Source organism: Rutidosis leptorrhynchoides, chromosome 1, assembly GCF_046630445.1.
Source record: "Rutidosis leptorrhynchoides isolate AG116_Rl617_1_P2 chromosome 1, CSIRO_AGI_Rlap_v1, whole genome shotgun sequence".
NCBI classification, from domain to species: Eukaryota; Viridiplantae; Streptophyta; class Magnoliopsida; order Asterales; family Asteraceae; genus Rutidosis; species Rutidosis leptorrhynchoides.
This window is the reverse complement of record NC_092333.1, coordinates 598,686,303-598,705,903: the sequence shown is the minus strand read 5'-3', so window position 1 is coordinate 598,705,903 and position 19,601 is coordinate 598,686,303. Positions and strand designations below refer to the sequence as shown.

General features: G+C 36.1%; 1 protein-coding gene and 1 long non-coding RNA gene across 4 annotated transcripts in view; one reads left to right on the top strand and one right to left on the bottom strand.

Annotated features, from left to right (window-relative positions):
* The window catches only part of LOC139883917 (NADPH-dependent oxidoreductase 2-alkenal reductase-like), a 30,011-nt gene extending 20,450 nt beyond the window's left edge, over nucleotides 1-9,561 (top strand). The window contains exons 2-5 of the mRNA XM_071868017.1: nucleotides 8,436-8,613; nucleotides 8,707-8,873; nucleotides 8,961-9,043; nucleotides 9,180-9,561. Of these exons, the coding sequence (XP_071724118.1) occupies nucleotides 8,436-8,613; nucleotides 8,707-8,873; nucleotides 8,961-9,043; nucleotides 9,180-9,561 (810 nt within the window). The remainder of the gene's footprint in view (nucleotides 1-8,435; nucleotides 8,614-8,706; nucleotides 8,874-8,960; nucleotides 9,044-9,179) is intronic.
* Nucleotides 9,562-10,066: 505 nt separating this feature from the next.
* Nucleotides 10,067-19,067, bottom strand: LOC139883906 (uncharacterized). Of its 3 annotated transcripts, XR_011771873.1 has the most exons (5): nucleotides 18,860-19,067; nucleotides 17,822-17,989; nucleotides 17,102-17,161; nucleotides 10,409-10,610; nucleotides 10,067-10,326 (listed from the first exon to the last, which is right to left on the bottom strand). It is a non-coding gene; the product is annotated as an uncharacterized lncRNA (long non-coding RNA). The 3 variants fall into 3 exon arrangements; XR_011771872.1 differs by having other exon boundaries at nucleotides 10,067-10,610; XR_011771874.1 differs by having other exon boundaries at nucleotides 10,067-10,610; nucleotides 17,102-17,158.
* Between the last annotated feature and the right edge of the window lie 534 nt (nucleotides 19,068-19,601).

The following is a 19,601-nucleotide window of genomic DNA, read 5'->3' as shown; positions in this document are numbered from 1 at the left end:
GGGTTCCCTTTGTTCAAACAAGTTTCACTAATCAACCTAGTAACAATAATTAACACCCACAAGAATGGTTCTTTAATCAAAACTCATAATTAATCATGCATCAATCAATAAAACATTAAAGTGTCATCCAAACACTTGCAAATATTCAATCTAGACAAACATTAAGAGTTTAGCCTACAATCATGGCTGAAATCAAAATAACAATCAAAGACATAGAATAATTCATTGTTGATAACAAAAGAATAAAACTAATTAAAGATTGAATCCTGAAGAACACACGAATCAAGACTTGATTCCGGAATGATTGGTACCTTAGAATGACCTTGAAGATCTCCAAAAATCACCTAAGTTCGTCAAAAAGTGGCTGGAATTCGTCAGGATACGATTATGAATAATTAGGGTTAAATTCGGGCTTAAATACTTGCCAAAATAGCTGAACCGACAGATCTGCCGCGCCGCGACCTTATTTGTCGCGCCGCGACAATACAAAGGAAATTCTGGCCTTGTAAACTCTCTTTCTGATCTGGAATATAGTACAATGTCGCGCCGCGGAGGGCTTTGTCGCGCCGCGACATATAGCTGAAACAGAAAACTTCGACTTTTTGCACACTTTCTTCACTTGAATCATCTAATAACCCAAAATACCTGATAATTACTGAACATATTCATCCTCGGTGCGCCATTATCAATAACATACTAACAAAATGCCTCATAAACATCGTAAATCACCACTTTTCAATAATTGCCTCTTCAAACTCACTTCTTCTCAAAATTACCAAGATAACCGCCAAATCGTATCCAAATGGACCAAAATGTAACCGATATCGCCAATGAAAATGTGTATAAAGTACGCGATATCAGTCCACATACATCCGAATGTATTAATCCCAATAAGTCTTTAGCCCTTTCATAGGTCCCTTTGAAAGGTGCTTTAGTCATTTTTCCTTGTAAACAAGATTCACATACATCAAACGAGTCTAGTTCATTTGATTTCAAAAGTCCATTCTTTTGAAGTGTATGCATTCGATTCTTGTTTATGTGACCAAGGCGAGAATGCCATAAGTAGGAATCACTCAAATCCCTTTTGAGTTTCTTGGTGTTTGCATGGAACATTGAGCTATTGTATGATGTGTCGTCATGAACCAATTCATAAATACCATTCAAAGGCGAAGCCTTAAAATAGAACACATCATCTAAATAAACATGGATATCATCATTAATGAAATTAAGATTAAAACCATATTGTTTCAAACGGGATACAGAAATAATGTTTCGAGATAAATCGGGAGCATACAAAATATTTTTCAAAATAAGCTCCAAACCACTTGGTAGCTTCAAAACAAAGTCTCCTTGAGCTACTACTTGCACCTTAGCTCCATTTCCCATGAAGAGACTTGATGTTCTCGCTTATTGTCTACTTCTTTTGAACCCCTGCATAGAATTGCAAATGTGAGTTCCACATCCTGTGTCTAATACCCATGTATTAGAAGAAGTAATAATAAGCTCAATGTATACCATATATACATTACCTGAGGTTTGCCCTGCATCCCTCTTTTCTTTCAACTCCTTTAGGTAGACCGGGCAGTTGCGTTTCCAGTGACCCATTTCACCGCAACCAAAGCATGGATCTTCCTTGGGGTTAGCTTTACCGGTAACCTTTTGCTTCTTGTTATTGTTGGTTGGGGTAACCATCTTCCCCTTTCCCTTGCCCTTTCCTTGGTAGGCGGGTCCTTTCCTCTTAGCCCCTTTTGGCTTAGAAGTATTATTATTTTTGGATCCGCCTTCACTGATCATAAGCACGGGTGAAGCCCTTTTACCCATGCTTGCTTCGGCCGTCTTAAGCATGGCATGTAGTTCGCCAATGCTCTTATCCCAACCATTCATGTTGTAATTCATTACAAATGTGTCAAACCTCTTTGACAAAGAATTAAGGATAAGGTCCGTGGCTAATTCATTAGACACGTTGCAGTTTAGATGGTTCGCTCGATCAATTAGGCTTTTCATCTTAAGGACATAAGATGAAACGGATTGGGAGTCGTCCATCCGACATGCATGAAGCGCTCGAACCGTTTCGAAGCGCTCGACACGAGCTTGTTGAAGGAACATCTCCTTCAATTGTGTGATCATGTCATATGCACTATGATGCTCGAAGTCCTTTTGGAGTTCGGGTATCATAGTCCCAAGCATAAGGCAAGAGACTTGCACCGAATCGGTGCAATACTTATCCCAATAAGCCATGCCTTCCGTATCATCCTCGTCTGGTTGATCGGGAATGGGGTCTTCCAACACATACGCCCTATCCTCAAGTTTGAGGACAATTCTTAGATTGCAAAACCAATCCATGAAATTCGTATGGTTGAGTTTTTCCTTTTCGAGGATTGACCTCAACGATAGGTTGTTAAAGTTGATAGGTGCGTTTGGAATGTTGTTGTTATTGGCAGCCATCTACAAAATTTAACAAAGTTGTTTAAGTATCTATTTTAATTTAACAATCAATACCCTTTAAATCCAATTGATATTTATTAAATTTTAGAATCCAACGGTAAACCAAATTTTGGTTAGGTGACCTTTATCCCGTCATTTGATTTAGCTAGGTAGTCATTATATGATGATTGCAATCCTTTTGCAACTTCTAAGTTATGGGATCATGCAATCCTTTTGCATGGCATATTTATCCCATCAACGCCTATTTGTTCCTCATGCTTCGGTGACCCTAAGTTCATGATTCCCAAATCAAGTCGTCCTACTTGTGTAAACGTGTAAATTTAACATACGAGTGGTTAGGTGACCTTTATCCCACAAGTGTGCAAAATTCACCTTAATCATATTAGTTTGCTCATAACGGTTAGGTGACCTTTATCCCATGATGAGTTTCCTAATTATTTTTAAGTGTCACACAAAAGGATGGCGTTTAACTTGTTTGCCTTGTTAATAAGGGATTTTAAGTTTTCATTATTTCTAGTTTAAGAAAACAATTATACCATACACCAACATGCATTTAGTGTATGGCTTATTTGAAAATCCATTTTTCATGTTATGTAATAAAGCCAATTTCATTACATTGATATAAACCATTTTATATGTGTTTTAATAACCAATTATTATAATCCATTTAGCCATTTTTAATTTAACCAATTAAATTATCGTTTTGCATGTCGTTAATAATGTCTAATTTAACCAATTAAATTTTCATTTTGCTTGTTGTTAACTTGTAATTTACTTGTAGCAACCAAACATACAAACACAACAAACAACCATGCATGCAAAACAAATATGTTCACAATCAAGCCAATGTAGTAGACATTTGTTTAGCCGAAAACAAATGCCACCGGTTAAGGGGTTATAACACAAAGTAGGAGATTTCAAAATCTCCCACTTAATCTTGTATCTTCCTTGTCTTCATCTTGCATCTTCATCTTTTACAAAAAAATATATCCTAATACATTTTTTTTCTAAAAAAAATGAAAATACAACCTAATCTATTTTACATACCAAATATAAAATAAATTACATAACCAAATGAATATATATTACAAACCAAATGAATGAATTAATATTACATACCAAATGAATGAATTAAATCAACCAAACATTCAACCATCCAAACACAAGGTCAAGGCTTGATTGTGAACTTTAACATACAACAAAATATGAAAAAATGGAAGCACCCAAAACCCATTTTGGGTCTCCAAATTTTCGGCCAAGATAACAAACCCACCCAAACAATTAATTTTTGCATTTTACTTTCATGCATGTACATAAAATGCAAAATATATAGTGAGTTTAAAAACCATCTCGAAGCATATTTCAACAACTTCGGCTCTAGATACCATTGTTGGGATTTAACAAGTTCACAAAACATTTAAACCATTTAAGAAACAATCAAAGCGGAAACATGTTTATTACCATTTTGAAACTTGTTAATCTTTAACCATTTAAAGTTAAATCCCAATTAGGATCAAGTCATGAAATATACTTACAAACTACAAGCAAGAAAAGAGTTTATACCTACTCCAAGCTTGTTGGTAAGTGATGAGGATGATGATGATGAATGGAGCTCCAAAAGAATGAAACCTCAAGTTGTTATACCCCAAACTTATGCACCAACACCTTAGCTTTTGGTTAGGAATTAATTGACACTTAAAATGAGCTTGCAAAACAAAGTGAAGAACCCCTTTTGGTCCCTCAAACCTCACGGCCAACAGCAGCAACAATGAGAGAGTTTTGAAATTTTTTTGATATGTTTGAATGCATGTGTGAGTGTAGAACACTATGTCTTGGTGTTGGTTAAGCATGGGTAGTAACTAATAAACAATTGCATGCTTATTGCAACTCCCATGCCACTCACATTATCATGTTATAATATAGTTTTTATAAAACTGATTTTATAAAATCAGTTTTTATAAAACTTGATTTTATAAAACACATTTTATAAACTTGTATATTATTTGTTATGTATATTTTATAAAATCAATTTTATAAAATGTAACATAACTTAAATAATTATTTAACCTATAAATAATTAAATCCTTGTTATATAAATTATTCCATAACTTATATACACATATCAAGTAATATTATTTAAGAAACCTTTTTCCTTAAAATTCAAGTGTCGCGTATTTAATCAACGATCCATTCGCCAGGATCAAATACGAATAAGGTGTCGGTAAGCTTGTTATTGGGTATGACCCGACTTGGATCATAACATGTTAGCCACATTAATTTAATATGTCTCTCGGGCATACGAAATACCTTCACCTTCAACTAAGAATAGTTGAAAATCCTCACCATATGATTTAGGAGTCCTTTTCCTACTCCCTCTTCGTGGCTCATGAGTCTCATTTGTAATTTCTTCCAATTGAGCACCTTGGGAGGTACTTGCAATAGGTGCCATATCCCTTGGTTTAGGTATTTATGAGAACCTAGATTCATCAAATATTGCATCTCTAGATTCAATCACGGTATTAACCGAAACAGCGTCATTTGGCTCAATGACAAAGAATCTATACGCCTTGGAATGCTCGGCATATCCAATAAAAATGCAATCAATACCCTTTTCACCCAACATTTTTCTTTTGGGTTCTGGAAGTCTCACGACCGCCCTACATCCCCAAACTCGCAAGTAATGCAAGTTAGGACATTTATTAAACCAAAGTTCATATGGAGTCTTCTTCCCATTCTTATTGGGAACACTATTCAAGATGTAACAAGCCGTTAACATGGCTTCCCCCCAAAATCCCTCACTCAAACCGGAATAAGACAACATGGAGTTAACCATCTCTTTAAGTATCCTATTCTTCCTTTCGGCTATACCATTTTGTTGTGGCATATAGGGAGCCGTGGTTTGGTGAATAACTCCTATCGATTGAAAATATTCCGGGTCATAATACTCGCCACCTCGATCGGTATGCAATGTTTTAATTGAACAATCAAGTTGAAATCCTACTTCAGTTTTATAGATTTTAAATTTGTCTAAAGCTTCATCTTTAGAATGTAACAGATACACATAGCAATACCTAGACGAATCATCTATAAAAGTAATCATGTACTTCTTGTTACCCATTGAAGGAGTAGCATGAAGATCACATAGATCACTATGAATTAGTTCCAATAATGATGACTTCCGGTTTATTTCTCTAAAAGGTTGTCTAGTGATCTTTGTTAGCATACAAGTTTTACATTTATCTAAATGTTAATCAAAACTTGGTATTAAGTCATCCTTAGACATTTCATACATTCGTTTGTAATGTACATGACCTAAACGAGCATGCCATAAACCGGAATCACAAGTACTAGAACCAATCATGCAAGTAGAATTAATGGCCCTAGGAATATTTTTGAGATTAAGCATGAACATTCCATTGTTATAATACCCAAAACCAACAAACACACCACACTTAGACAATATATATTTGTCACTTTCAAACACTTGTTTATACCCACATTTATTCAACATGGGACTAGATATAAGATTCTTACGCAAGTTAGGTACATACAATACATTATAAAGAGTAATAGATTTTCCGGAGCTAAACTCCAATACAACATTTCCATAACCAACAACACTAGCAATAGATTCGTTGCCCATGTGCAAAACATCCTTATCCGGTACAAAAGCTTTGAACCATTCACGATCCTTGCAAGCATGGCACGTTGCCCCCGAATCTACCCACCATCCAATTGTATCATCCTGTACATAGAATGCATCAAAAATATGTGAAACATAGTTCTTAATTGGAATAGTCACAAAGTCAGAAATTTGACCTTGATTAGGAGTAGGATCCTTTGATCCTTGGCCCGCACCCGATGTGCTTCCTCCTTCTACCATCTTGACTTTGCAATCCCGCTTATAGTGGCAGGGTTTGCCACATCTCCAACAAGACTTCTTGTCCTTCTTATTGGACGCATTCTTGTTGTTTTCAGACTTTCGTTTCTTGTTGTTTGATTTCTTGTTGTATTTATTCCCATAAGATTTATCTTTAATCATGTTGATTGAAGAAGATCCCACTTCTTTACCCTTCCCCTTGCCACTATCTAGTATCCGAATTGATTCCTTAATTCTCAAGTGACTACCCAACTCATTCAAATTCATATCTTCCTTGTTGTGTTTGAGTGTGTGTTTGAAATCTTGCCATGAAGATGGTAATTTGTCAATGATGGATGAAACCGTGAAAGTTTCATCCACACTTATGTTGTGTTGGGTAAATTGCCCCAAGATCCTAAGGATCTCATGGAATTGTTCCATGATGGGCCTAGTATCAACAATCTTGTAATTGTTGAAATTGCTAACAAGAAATTTCTTGCTAGATGCATCCTCGGCCACATACTTGGCCTCCAATTTATCCAGAAGTTCCTTAGCCGATTCAACCGAATTGTAAACATCAAATAAAACATCGGACATACCATTTAGAATGTGGCCACGACACAGCAAGTCGTCATTGTCCCATTTGCTCCTTAACCGGGCATGTTCCATGGTCTCTTCATCCGATTCAGCGGGCCTTGGAGTAGACAACACATACACCAATTTTAATGAAGTCAAAAGAAATTTCATCTTCTTTTGCCATCTCCTGAAATCTGCCCCTTCAAACCTTTCCAATTTTGCAAACCTTGAAGTCATTTCCTTCACCGTTTCACCGGACATGGTGATAAATATTCGATTAGAATGTTATTAACTTGGATTGTAAGTAATCTTCGTGCCTGAAACGGAACCAACTCCGGATTGATCTTTGAATCGTGTGAACACTTTCCTAATCGAATATTTCAACCCAATTAGCTACGGGTTACACGAAGTTTCGATTGGGATAAGACAAAGACTAGATTGTTGTCTTGGCTAAAAGAAAACAATCAAAACAATTGCAGAGATTTATCTTCTAATTGTTTAAGTTGAAAGTGTGTGTGAAAGATTAAAAATCTGGAACCTTTCTCAAATACACAAAGGGTGTATTTATAATGGGTCAAAAGGTTTCTTGAAAAGTCACAACCTTTGATTCATACCCATTAGTGACTTGGAAGTTTACATTCATGTATTTAGACTTAAAATGGTCTAAAAACATGAAAAAACGCGGTTAAAAATGCCCTGGAACAACCTCAAAACGTTTGGGGTTCGAATGTGCCTTTTGGGTTGAAAATGTACCTTTTCAGCGTGCCCAGTGTTAAGCCGCGCCGCGGGCCCAAGAGCCGCGCCGCGGGATAACAAAGGAAAACACTCCCAAAATGCAAAAAGTCTCGACATGAAAATCATGGCTTAAGCCGCGCCGCGTGCCCAGGAGCTGCGCCGCGGCTTAAAGCTACTGCACACTAAAATTTTTGTTTAAGCTCATTTTCAAGTGTGTTTAGCCTTTCAAGTCCCGTTTCGCATTCTTTAAGTTCCAAACATTATTACCAAGTCCAAAGTAAACCTCAAACCACCTCACGTTTTACGAACGTGTACTCCACACTCTCCGAATTCGTGTAACGTATCAATGGTTCGAAAACACTTTCAACATAGCAATCCAATCCCTAAAATGTATGTTGGATAATGCTAAAATCACCAACATATATAATACTTGATGAAAGTTATACTCAATTAAAAACACATGTTAAACTTAATTTATTCATATATATATAAATTTCATTTCATCAAGTATAAAGTACTATACGACGGTAAAAAAGTTATTTAAAGTTAAAGTTTAACAAATAAATCAAAACATGACTATTAATTTTGGACGAAGAGGGTATTAGACTTCAAGTAAGATAAATCCTTATACGATAGAACTTTATTTGCTTCATTGAAAAATTGGAAATGAAGCAGCAGGCTTGGGCAGTTGGGCTCCTAGAGGCCTTAGAATGTACTTCGATCGGTCCTCAAAAAACTTACCGAGTATTTGTTTTTGGTACTTTTTTAAGTATAGTACTTCAATTCTAACTTAACTTGATTTTCAAATGTCTCATTGCAGATGATAAATGGTGGCGGTTTAGGGAGAGTTATAGCTTCAGGACACCCAGATTATCAGAAAAACGACATTGTATGTGGATCGTTGAATTGGGCAGAATATACAGTTGTGAACAACGGAAACATGTTAATGAAAGTGAACAATATCGAATTTCCATTATCTTACCATGTTGGTGTTTTTGGTATAGTCCATCGATCTTAGTCTTCATGCATAATTACTTCATATGTCACACTTCGTCTTACGCAAAGTCTATAACATACATAATGGTCTGCAGGGTCTAGTGGGCTTACAGCATATGGTGGGTTCTTTCGAGTATGTAAGCCTAAGAAAGGAGATAAAGTGTTTGTTTCTGCAGCTGCTGGATCAGTTGGTAATTTGGTTGGACAGTATGCGAAATTATATGGTTGTTATGTTGTTGGTTGTGCAGGAACCAAAGAAAAGGTTTGTTCTGTTGTTCATAATTTTACCCATGTATTAATTAACCGATTTGAGTTGTCGTTTAGAACATGTGTTGGTTCATGGTTTTAGGTGGAATTGCTTAAAGGGAAGCTTGGGTTTGATGAAGCATTCAATTACAAAGGTGAAACAGACCTAAACTCTACTCTCAAAAGGTAATTAAGAAGCAAACAAACATGTGTTTTTCAATCTACACAAACACAAAATTAAAGATCCATAAACTTGTAACAACATTCAAGAAAAGAGAGAACAAATAACATTAGATAGTGTAATTTTGCTTCTGTAAAACAGGTACTTTCCGAATGGGATAGATATATATTTTGACAATGTAGGGGGAGAGATGTTAGAGGCTGCTGTTGCAAATATGAATTCATTTGGTAAAATTGCCGTGTGTGGTGTGATTTCGGATTACACAAATTCAGGAAGACGAACTGCACCAAGCATGATAGATATTATCTACAAGCGAATTATGATCCAAGGTTTTTTGGTTTCAGATTTTTACACGGATGAGCTCAAAGATTTTATGCCGGTAACAAAAGATTATGTTCGTGGTGGAAAATTATGTGTGCTCGAAGACATCTCTTGTGGCATTGAGTGCATTCCAGGTGCTTTTGTAGGTTTGTTTCGAGGTGAGAATGTGGGGAAGAAGATCGTTAAAATGGATGAAGAATGATCCAAGTAGTAAACTATAACTTCATATTAGCCAGTCAAGTCAAGTCTGTTTGGTATAAAAAGTTAAGGAAAATTGGTCAAAATGCCCTTAAATCATGTCGATATCCTTCTTATTAACATTTGTTGTCTAGTCACAATCGTTGCGATAATTACTTATTTTTGTGAGTCACAAAAATAAGTAATTGTCGCAACGAGTAGTTTTAAATTTGAAGTGTAATATGAATATTATGGCCGAATCTAAGACACCTCTTGACATTTATCCCCCATTTTAATTGCTTTTAATTGTAAACAATATTTGTATTTCTTATTTTTTCAATTAAAACTATTTTCACTATGACTTGTTTTTTTTTGAAAGACAAATATTATTATTGAAACTAGCGCAGAGACCCGTGGAATCACGAGATTTTAAAGGAAAAATTGTTGAATGATATGCATAGTTCACGTTATTTAACCAAAATATAGATTTGAGTGCTTTGAAGGACTCCTTTTTGGATTCATGGTAAAGATGTCATATCCATTACTTGGCCATAAAACCATTTATGTTAGTCTCGAATTCAAAGCATACACTAACCATCAATAAAATGAAGATATCAAAATTTGAACAGGTGTTAAATGCAGTGAACTCTGATCCGAACTTGTACAACTCAGTTCGTAACTTGGGTCAAGCAGCGAACTCAAAATTTGAACAGGTGTCAAATGTAGTGAACTCAATTTAGACACGGTTGAAGGAATCTGCAGCTCAAGAATGTGTTGCACAACATAATTTCTGCATTGCAAGTTAAACATCAGCTTTATTACAGACTCTAAAAAAAAAAAAAAAAAAATGAAGATAATTTTTTTAGTCCCACCCGAATGCATCTTGTGCTAAAAGGAGGCCATTTTTTAAATTTCCAAGACTAATTTTTCACGATGCTCACCAGTCGATGATGACCCATAACACTTTTTGCTTGAGAATTCACTTACATTACATGTGTATAGCTTGATTTGTTTCTTCCAAATCGAACTCATTTGAGGCCCATCACTCCAAGCTTACTTCCAAATCATTATAACCTATTGTTTAATGTGTTATCCATTCAACCACCAAGGTAATAATAAACTAGAGAGTAATTAGGAAAAGAATTATTTGCATTGTGTATCATATACGACCCAATCATGGGATAAATACAGGAGGTTAGACTAATATTACATAATCAACCTTTAACTAAAGACAATTACATAATAAGTACAAACATAATAATATATAACTCTATACCCCCTCAAGATGGAGGATGGAATGAAGACATCCACAACTTGGTTAATAACTGTTGAAACTGGATAGAGGGTAATATCTTGGTAAGAACATCGGCAAACTGATTTTGAGTAGGAAGGTAACTAAGTTCAATCAATCCTTCCATGACCTTTTCCCGTGTAAAGTGACAATCAAGATTAATGTGTTTTGTGCGCTCATGGAATATGATATCGGCTAAAAAGTCACGTTTTCACTCCGGTATTAAGGCCCAAAAACAAGAAATATTCGAACTTTATCGACAAAATACCCACTTCGTCGGTTAGAATTGAAGAACAAGTAATTACGAAGACGGTGCAAAAAGAATCAAGAGAATCAGAGCTAAAACGAAGATTCTAGAGCGAAAACGGTGAAAGACAAGAAATCAAGTTACGATCCAGGGAATCAGCAAGCCAAACGGCCTGCCAAACGGCTTGCCTGGCTCACAAACGGCCTGCCACACGCCCAAGTTAAACGGCCCTTGCAAACGGTCTTTGTCATTCATTCCAACACACACTTCAATTCACTTCTTTCTCTCTCTTGTACAATATTAGTCATACTTTCAAGGTCTTCGACTCCGTGCGGAAAACCTAGTACCCGGAGAAGAACGCCGAAGATTGTATTAGGAGCGGTCTGGAGTTTGAAGTTGTCACTTTTGTATTCGGAACTCGTTTAATCTACTGGTACTTCTATCCCTTATCTTTATATAATGTCTTCTATCATTATGTTCTGTGATGTTGTTGCCATGATTAACGAGTAGTTATCTTTATGTTATGATGTAACAGTTATAATGCCGAAATAATATTATGGTTTGTGTATGTTGTTGAAATGCTTTCCGATTATGCTTTAAACTCAATCGCTTTTCCAACTAATAGAACGTAATTATTGACTCTGTTATTGGGAAGTCGCGAACCCCGATTCAGAGTACACTATCTGTGTCACTCCTTGGTAAGAGAAGTCTATCGGATACAACGTAAGATCGACTGAGACACACCGGTTGTAGTAAGTCTATCAAGCTTTGGATTCCGACTGAGGACTCTTTCGTAGTGAAACATCTGACTAGACCCTTAGTACATTGTCGGTCCCAGACCATGCTAGTGTAGTCACCAAGCATATAAACTTCGTACGTGCATGCTGAAGCACAGCGGTTGTTGTAAGCTGTACCTCTGCTAAGTAAGGCCATGGAACACGGTCAGTGTTGATTAGTACACTGCAGTACTGCACCATAACGCGGTCTCAAGCATTGCACCCCGCTTGAGGGATTCTTAGTTAATTAAGGAACTGTTTGTTTAAACACATAAAGGATTGGACCGTTAGGATAACCGAACGTGTTCATGGAAGTCAACCTGACTTGGCCATGGTGTTCTTTATGGTTGAACTCTTTTTAAGGGCTTAACTATCTTTTAAAACCAATCATTAACGAAAGCATTGAAACCCATCACGTCTCTCGGATATGGTAAACCCTGTATTCTATTATGCTTAAGAAAGTTTAGACCTTTGTGGAATGTTAATACGTCACCCAGCCGAGTCGCTCAACTGGATGAGCCGTCTTAACGTGTATGCCTGTAGTCAGACTGCACGGGCGTCGGGGGTGAGGGACGTTGCTGTCTATTCAGAATCTTCAAGCCTATCGCATTACCCGGTGACATGTCTTACAACAGGGGCGTTTAGGACCAGTGTAATAAATCAAGGCCTATGACTATTCATGAGCCAGCATTCCATAATCTCGGCAGAATAACTGATGAAATCATAGTATGCACTTGTTTTAACCTTATCTGAATTACGAATTTTATTGCATTTACTTTATTTGTCTTATAAACTAGAAAAACCCAAAATTAGGTAACCACTACTCCTTCATAACTATCTTAAGCTTTAATATAGGTTCGATTCTACTGATATCTTAAAAATACGACTCTAGGTCATACTTCCCTTGATTTAGGCCCCGCTAAATATAAACTTAAAACAGTACCCCCCCCCCCCCCCCCCCCCCCCCTCCTCTCCTCTTGGTGACTAATTCTGACGCGTTGCGACCTAATGACACCGCACAAATAAAACCGTCCATTTCGGCCATATCAGAAGACTGGGTTCTTAGCAATGTGTATGGCAGATTGGTTATCACAATGGAGTGTAACAGGTTTCAATGTAGAAACACCTAACTCCTCGAAAAGACGAACCAACCACGTGAGTTCAACAGCAGCATTGGCCATGGCCCGATATTCTGCCTCAGAAAAAGAACGAGATATCGTTGATTGTTTCTAAGATTTCCAACTAACAGGAGAACCGCCAAGCAAAATGACATAACCAGTAACGGAGCGACGAGATATAGGACAAGCATCCCAATCAGAGCCTGAATAAGCATGAAGGCTAAGTTGTGTCGATCCGTTGAGAAGAATACCTTGACCACTTGTACCCTTTAAATAACGAAGAAGCAAGTGTAGTTGTTGAGGATTTTGCATGAATTGACTTAAGCCGTTGAGAAGACTACTATCATTTTTCGATTGTGTCAAACCTTGATCCTGAAGAGACCGAGAGAGCTTTTGAAAACATTGTCGACTTGCTTGTTTAAGACCATAGAGTGATTTTCGGAGACGAAAAACTTTATTGTCCGGGTTAGGAATACCGAGAGGCATACTCATGTATACCTCTTCAAAAAGATCTCCGTGAAGAAACGCATTATTAACGTCCAATTGATGAATTTTCCAATGTTTAGACGCAGCAAGGGCAAGTATGCTTCGAATGGTAGCCATTTTTATAACCGGAGAGAAAGTGTCAAAGTAATCAATGCTTGCACATTGATGATTACCTTGAACGACTAATCGACCTTTTAAACGTTCCAATGAACCATCGGCTTTGAGTTTGACTTTGTAAACCCAATGATTTCCCAACGCTTTCTTACCCGGTGGAAGATCACAAACTTACCAAGTGCCATTAGTCTGAAGAGCATTAATTTTTTTGTTCATAGCTTGAACCCAGTGAGGATCTTTAGAAGCTTCGTTATAAGATCAAGGTTCGGAATAAGTGCTATTGTGATCAGAAAAAGCATAGTGAGAATCAGGCAGACTAGAAAAATGAAACCAAGTTACACCAATGTTTTGGAATAGTATTTTTAGGAAATACAAAATCTTTCAAGTGAGAAGGTTGTGTAAGAGTACGAGTTGAGCGACGAACGTGAACATGGGGAGGAGATTGATGAGTTGCGGAAGCATGAGAGGAATCAAAAGTGGAATCTGAAGAATGTGGCGTAGGAGTAGGCTGAGAAGTGTGATCAGAATGTGGTTCTTGTAGTGGGGAGTCATTTGGTAGTGAAGAAGAAATTGAGTCAGGAGAAACAGAAGGATTAGTGGCAGCGGGAATGAAGTTGTGTGAAGGATCATCCATAGGAAAAGGAAATACAATCGAGTCAAGAGTGTTTAGGTAAGTAGTGGAAGGGGTAGTGTTGTTCATGAAAAACAACATCACGACTATATGATTTTGCGGCTGATCAAATCAAGGCATTTGTAAGCCTTTTTTCCGAAAGGATATCCTAAGAATACGCACGGAATGGCCCGAGATTCGAACTTGAGACGGGCATGTTTGAGTGTAGAAATATAACAAAGACACCCAAAAGAACGAATGTGATCATAAGACGGAACCTCATTCATTATCATTTCATATGGAGTTTTGTTTTGGAGAATAGATAAAGGGAATCGATTGATCAAGTATGAAGCGGTGAGAATACAGTCGCCCCAATAGAAAATTGGGATATTTGCTTGAAAGAACAAAGCACGGGCAGTTTCAAGTAAATGTTTGTGTTTTCGCTCAACAACGCCATTTTGTTGAGGTGTGGCGTTGCAAGAAGTTTGATGGATAATGCCTTTGTGAGAATAAAATTCAGTAGCTTTCGTGTCTTGGAATTCAATACCATTATCAGATCGAATTATTTTAACAGTAGTATTAAATTGATTTTCTATGTAAGTGAGGAAAGCAACAAGAGTTTGAAATGTGGCGCTCTTAGTAGCAAGTGAGTCCAAGTGGTTCGCGAGAAGTCATCAACGATGGTTAAGAAATATTTGAATCCATTATGAGTAGGACGAGAGTAAGGCCCCCATAAATCAACATGAATCATTTCAAAAATATTAGAAGTTTTAATATTGCTTGAAGTAAAAGACAATCTAGGCATTCTAGCCTTAGGACAAGTATTGCAAATCACATTAGGAAGAGAAGTATTATAATTCAAGGAACTAATACATCTAATCCTATCAAAAGGCAAATGCCCAAGACGACAATGCCAAAGTTGAGTAGAACATTTATTCATAATAGTAGAAAAACAGGTTGGAGAAGCAGGTGTTTGCTTGCTAGCTTGAGTGACAAAATAGAGGCCTTGTTTAACAACACCAAGGACCAGTGGATGCTCCATTGAAGGAACCTGAAGAACACACGAAGTGAGAGTAAATGTGAGAGAAGCATTATATTGGTATAAGATTTCGTAGACAGAAAGAAGATTGAAGTGAAAATCAGGAACATGAGGAACATTTTTAAGGATAACTTTGTCATTGAGACGAATGGAACCAATGTGATGAACCTTAGCTTTTTGACCATTAGGCATTTCTATGAAACATGGTTTATGAAGGACCGTGTATTCAAAAAACATGAAAAGGTGTGGTGTCATATGGTCAGTGGCACCACTATCAATAATCCATTGATCGTTTAGGCCGGTGGAAAAAAAACAAAATCGTTTACCTACCATAAAAGCACTAAACAAGTCAGGAGATGAGCTAGTCTGCGGAGTCATATTGTACTGAGCAAGCATGGCGACGAATTGGTTCATCTGCTCATTGGTGAAAGGAGAGTTTGTTGAAGTAGATGTAGTAGCTGAAGACGTATGTGTGGTAGGATCAGGCATGATGCTGGCTTGGGCAGAATGAGCAATTTTCTTATCGGAAGAACTAGATTTATTCTTGAAACATCGGTCATTAGAATCTCCCCAAACACAACAATCCGTACAATAAAACTTAGCACGGCGACCATTAGGCACAAGGCCAAAAACAACTCCTTGCGAATTAGTAATCGTGTTTTTTTCCTCTTGAGTGTCCCGAATTATTTTTGAAAGAAGTGTTCCTGTTCGCCGCAAGAGCAGTAGAATCTAGACCCACATAAAGTGTTACATTGCATTCACGTTGTGATTCTTCTTGAACAATTAATCGGTAACACTCACCGAGGGAAGGTAACGGAGACCTCATAAGAATGTTGCCTCGGATGGGCATGCAAGCATCATTCAAGCCCATTAAAAATTGCATAACTTGTTGTTCTTGCAAGATAGCCATGAATGCGGTATTACTTCCACATGAACAAGTGGGAATAGCAAGCAATGACATATACTCATCCAATGCGGTTTTCAACTTAGTATAATAATTGGCAATCGAATTGTTCCCTTGGGATAATGAAGAAAGGAGTTTATGGACTTGAAACTTACTAGGTATATTGGATTGAGCAAAACGTTCTTGTAAATCGGTCCAAATCTCCTTAGCCGTAGGGAAATAAAGGATACTCCTACGAATATCAGATTCAAGGGAATGAAGAATCCATGAAATAACCAGATTATTGCAGCGATCCCATACACCAATTTGTGGAGAATCACCATAGGGAGGAACACAAGTACCTGTAACGAAGCCCAACTTGTTTTTGGCATATAAAAAAATCTCAGCCGAACGTTTCCATTCGTTGTAATTATCACCGGTTAATTTTTGAGTTGATAATGTGAAGTTATTGGATGTGTCATTCTGATGGATATAAAGTTCATCATTGGGTGATACAGAACTTGCACTTGAATCATCAGAATTAACAGAAGATGAATGAGATTGAGTCATATTGGGAAAGGAATGAAGAACACATCAAGCAAACGAAGGACATAATTGAAGATTGCAATTTGTGAGCTTGAAGAAAAAAAATCCCAGAAATTAGATCAAAAAAATTGGTCTGTTACCATAATAAACTAGAGAGTAATTAGGAAAAGAATTATTTTCATTGTGTATCATATACGACCCAATCATGGGATTAAATACAAGAGGTTAGACTAATATTACATAATCAACCTTTAACTAAAGACAATTACATAATAAGTACAAACATAATAATATATAACTCTACATAATCACCATTAAACCAATAGGATATAAAAGCACAAAAATTAAACCATTTATGTATATGTTTTCAGAATCATGTTGACCTAAGATAAAAAGCTATATAAATAAAAAATTAAGCATCATATATTTTTATGATTCAGCATCGAAGGACTCACAAATTTCAGTTAGAGCTGGAGCATGATTTCATAAGTAGCTATAGCTGCAGCACTCTCCTGCTATTAAACAAAAAAAAAGGAATTTAGAACTGCCTTCATAACAAAGACACTCTCAAAACCTAATGTTCTCATTCTTATAAAAACGGAGAAATGAGAAATGAAGAAAATAAGTAATACTAAGAAAAAACAAAAATGAAAAGATGGAAGGCATGCTTTGACCTACATAGTATGATCTTAGATGAAATATTACTAATATCATGCTTTGACCTACATAGTATGATCTTAGATGAAATATTACTAATATCATGAACATATTGAGTTGAGATTGTCAAAAGTAAAACATTATAACCTAAAAGACTTTTACTCTATATGCACAATGCATCAAAGACTTGTAATATATGCTATGAAGTTCCACATGGTAAAACAAAAGCATCAATTCTAACTTTACATTATATTAGTTGATGCCTGCATACCTTATCTATAAAAATTTACAATAAGTACATATACATCATATTAGATACCTGCAAACACATTATGTTATCTACTACAAAAATCAACTAACCAACCAACTTACGTGGACATAGTTTACGAAATAAGAGAGTAATAAAAATGAATATAAACAACCCAATGGAACCTGACCCGCCCACAAATGGAACTCGCTACAAAATATAGATCTATAATTTATACTTAAATTACTCTTAAAAAGATAACGAATCTTACATTTTGCTAAAATGGATCATCTTCACCAAGCTGACTAATGTTAATCACAAATTTCAGCAGCTGTAAAAACTCCGCTCAAAGAGATTCAGGGGGAGCAGCTCAGATCATCTGAATTTTAAACAGTCCCTGCCAAACAGGGTGTTCCTAGTGAGATCTTTGACCTACATACTGACAAAAACAAAAGGAAATAAGTTAAAGCGTGAATGTTGATAGCTGAGAACGTAAATTTCAATAGACACAGATTCCTACCCATTTCCTTATAAAAGTGTCAATATAAATATAAATATAAATAGTGGTATATATCTCAAGGATAAAACGGGGGAAAAAAAATGTTACATAAGGCTGATACAGCATATTTGTTTAATGAGAAATATGTGCAAGTTCTAATAAGTTAAAAAATCACCAAACATCAATTTGATAAAGTTATATGGCTGAGTCTAAGTTTATATTGGTTGATCTAAAAGGAAAAAAATAGAACACCTAAGAGTTTAACAACAACTTAATAGTAATAGTAGGAAGCAATCATTGATGAGGAAACCATGTCATGAACAAAAAAGGCCTGCATATATTTAGTTCTCTTCTACATAGCATAACCATTCAAACCCTGTGAGACAACAATCAACAACTTAACATGACGTTAATAGACAGAGGTAAGGGTAGAATATATGCCCCATGGAACAAATTCATTACATTCTCATATCATTACATCAGCCAGAACCGATTCTCTTTCAGGTAAGCATTTGAAAATTCATGTCCATTTAAAACCAATATAAAAAATGCTTATATATCAAACACACCACATCAAACCAATGATTAAAAATTACCACCTTCAATAATATACAAATCTATATAACTATCTTCAGTTGTAAAAACCCACCTGTAATATTCAAACCAATACTTAAAAATTACCAGTAATAAACAACAATGGTGATAAAACAATAGAATACATATAATTGATGTAATCTCAAGAAATCGAGCCAGGTGAAAGAAATCAAATCATGAATGCAAGAATCTGACGTGTTCAAGATTGGGGATAACCTGTTTCGAAGATTAGGGCAAATCACGAATGATCGAGAGTCACATATTTATGATTTATGGGATCGAATCTTCTTCAAGAATTCGTCTGGCAATTGAGGCGATTTATTGTGGTGTGTGAAGCTTTATTTCGCTGGGTTTCTTGGGGATTTTCTAAGGTTTTTCATGAGAGAGGATGAAGAAGGGTGTAATTGATGTATTCATTTCAAGAATGATGATTCAACAGTAACTTTCCAATTCAATTTCAATTTGGAAAATCGATAATTTATTTATTTATTTATTTATCTATCTATTATACTAATTGCCAATTTGGGAAAATCGATAATTTATCTACTATACTAGTTGTCGTAAATTTCCCAAATTCTCATTGGCCGGTTGAAACCCCAAAAACATTTTCTTTTTAAACTCAACCCTTTCTATTTCAACTTCTTACACTTTCTATCCAAACGTTTTAATCTAGCTCTTTTAACCTTTTACCCAAATTCTGATTGGCTAGGTGGTTGAAACCCCAAAAACATTTTCTTTTTAAACTCAACCCTTTCTATTTCAACTTTTTACACTTTCTACCCTAACGTTTTAATCTAGCTCTTTCAACCTTTTACTTTATAATCCTTTTATTTTGCCACTATATCTTGAATTACTTGTAAATTTTTCAAGTTCTCATTGGCTAGGTGGTTGAAACCCCAAAAATATTTTCTTTTTAAACTCAACCCTTTCTATTTCAACTTTTTACACTTTCTACCCT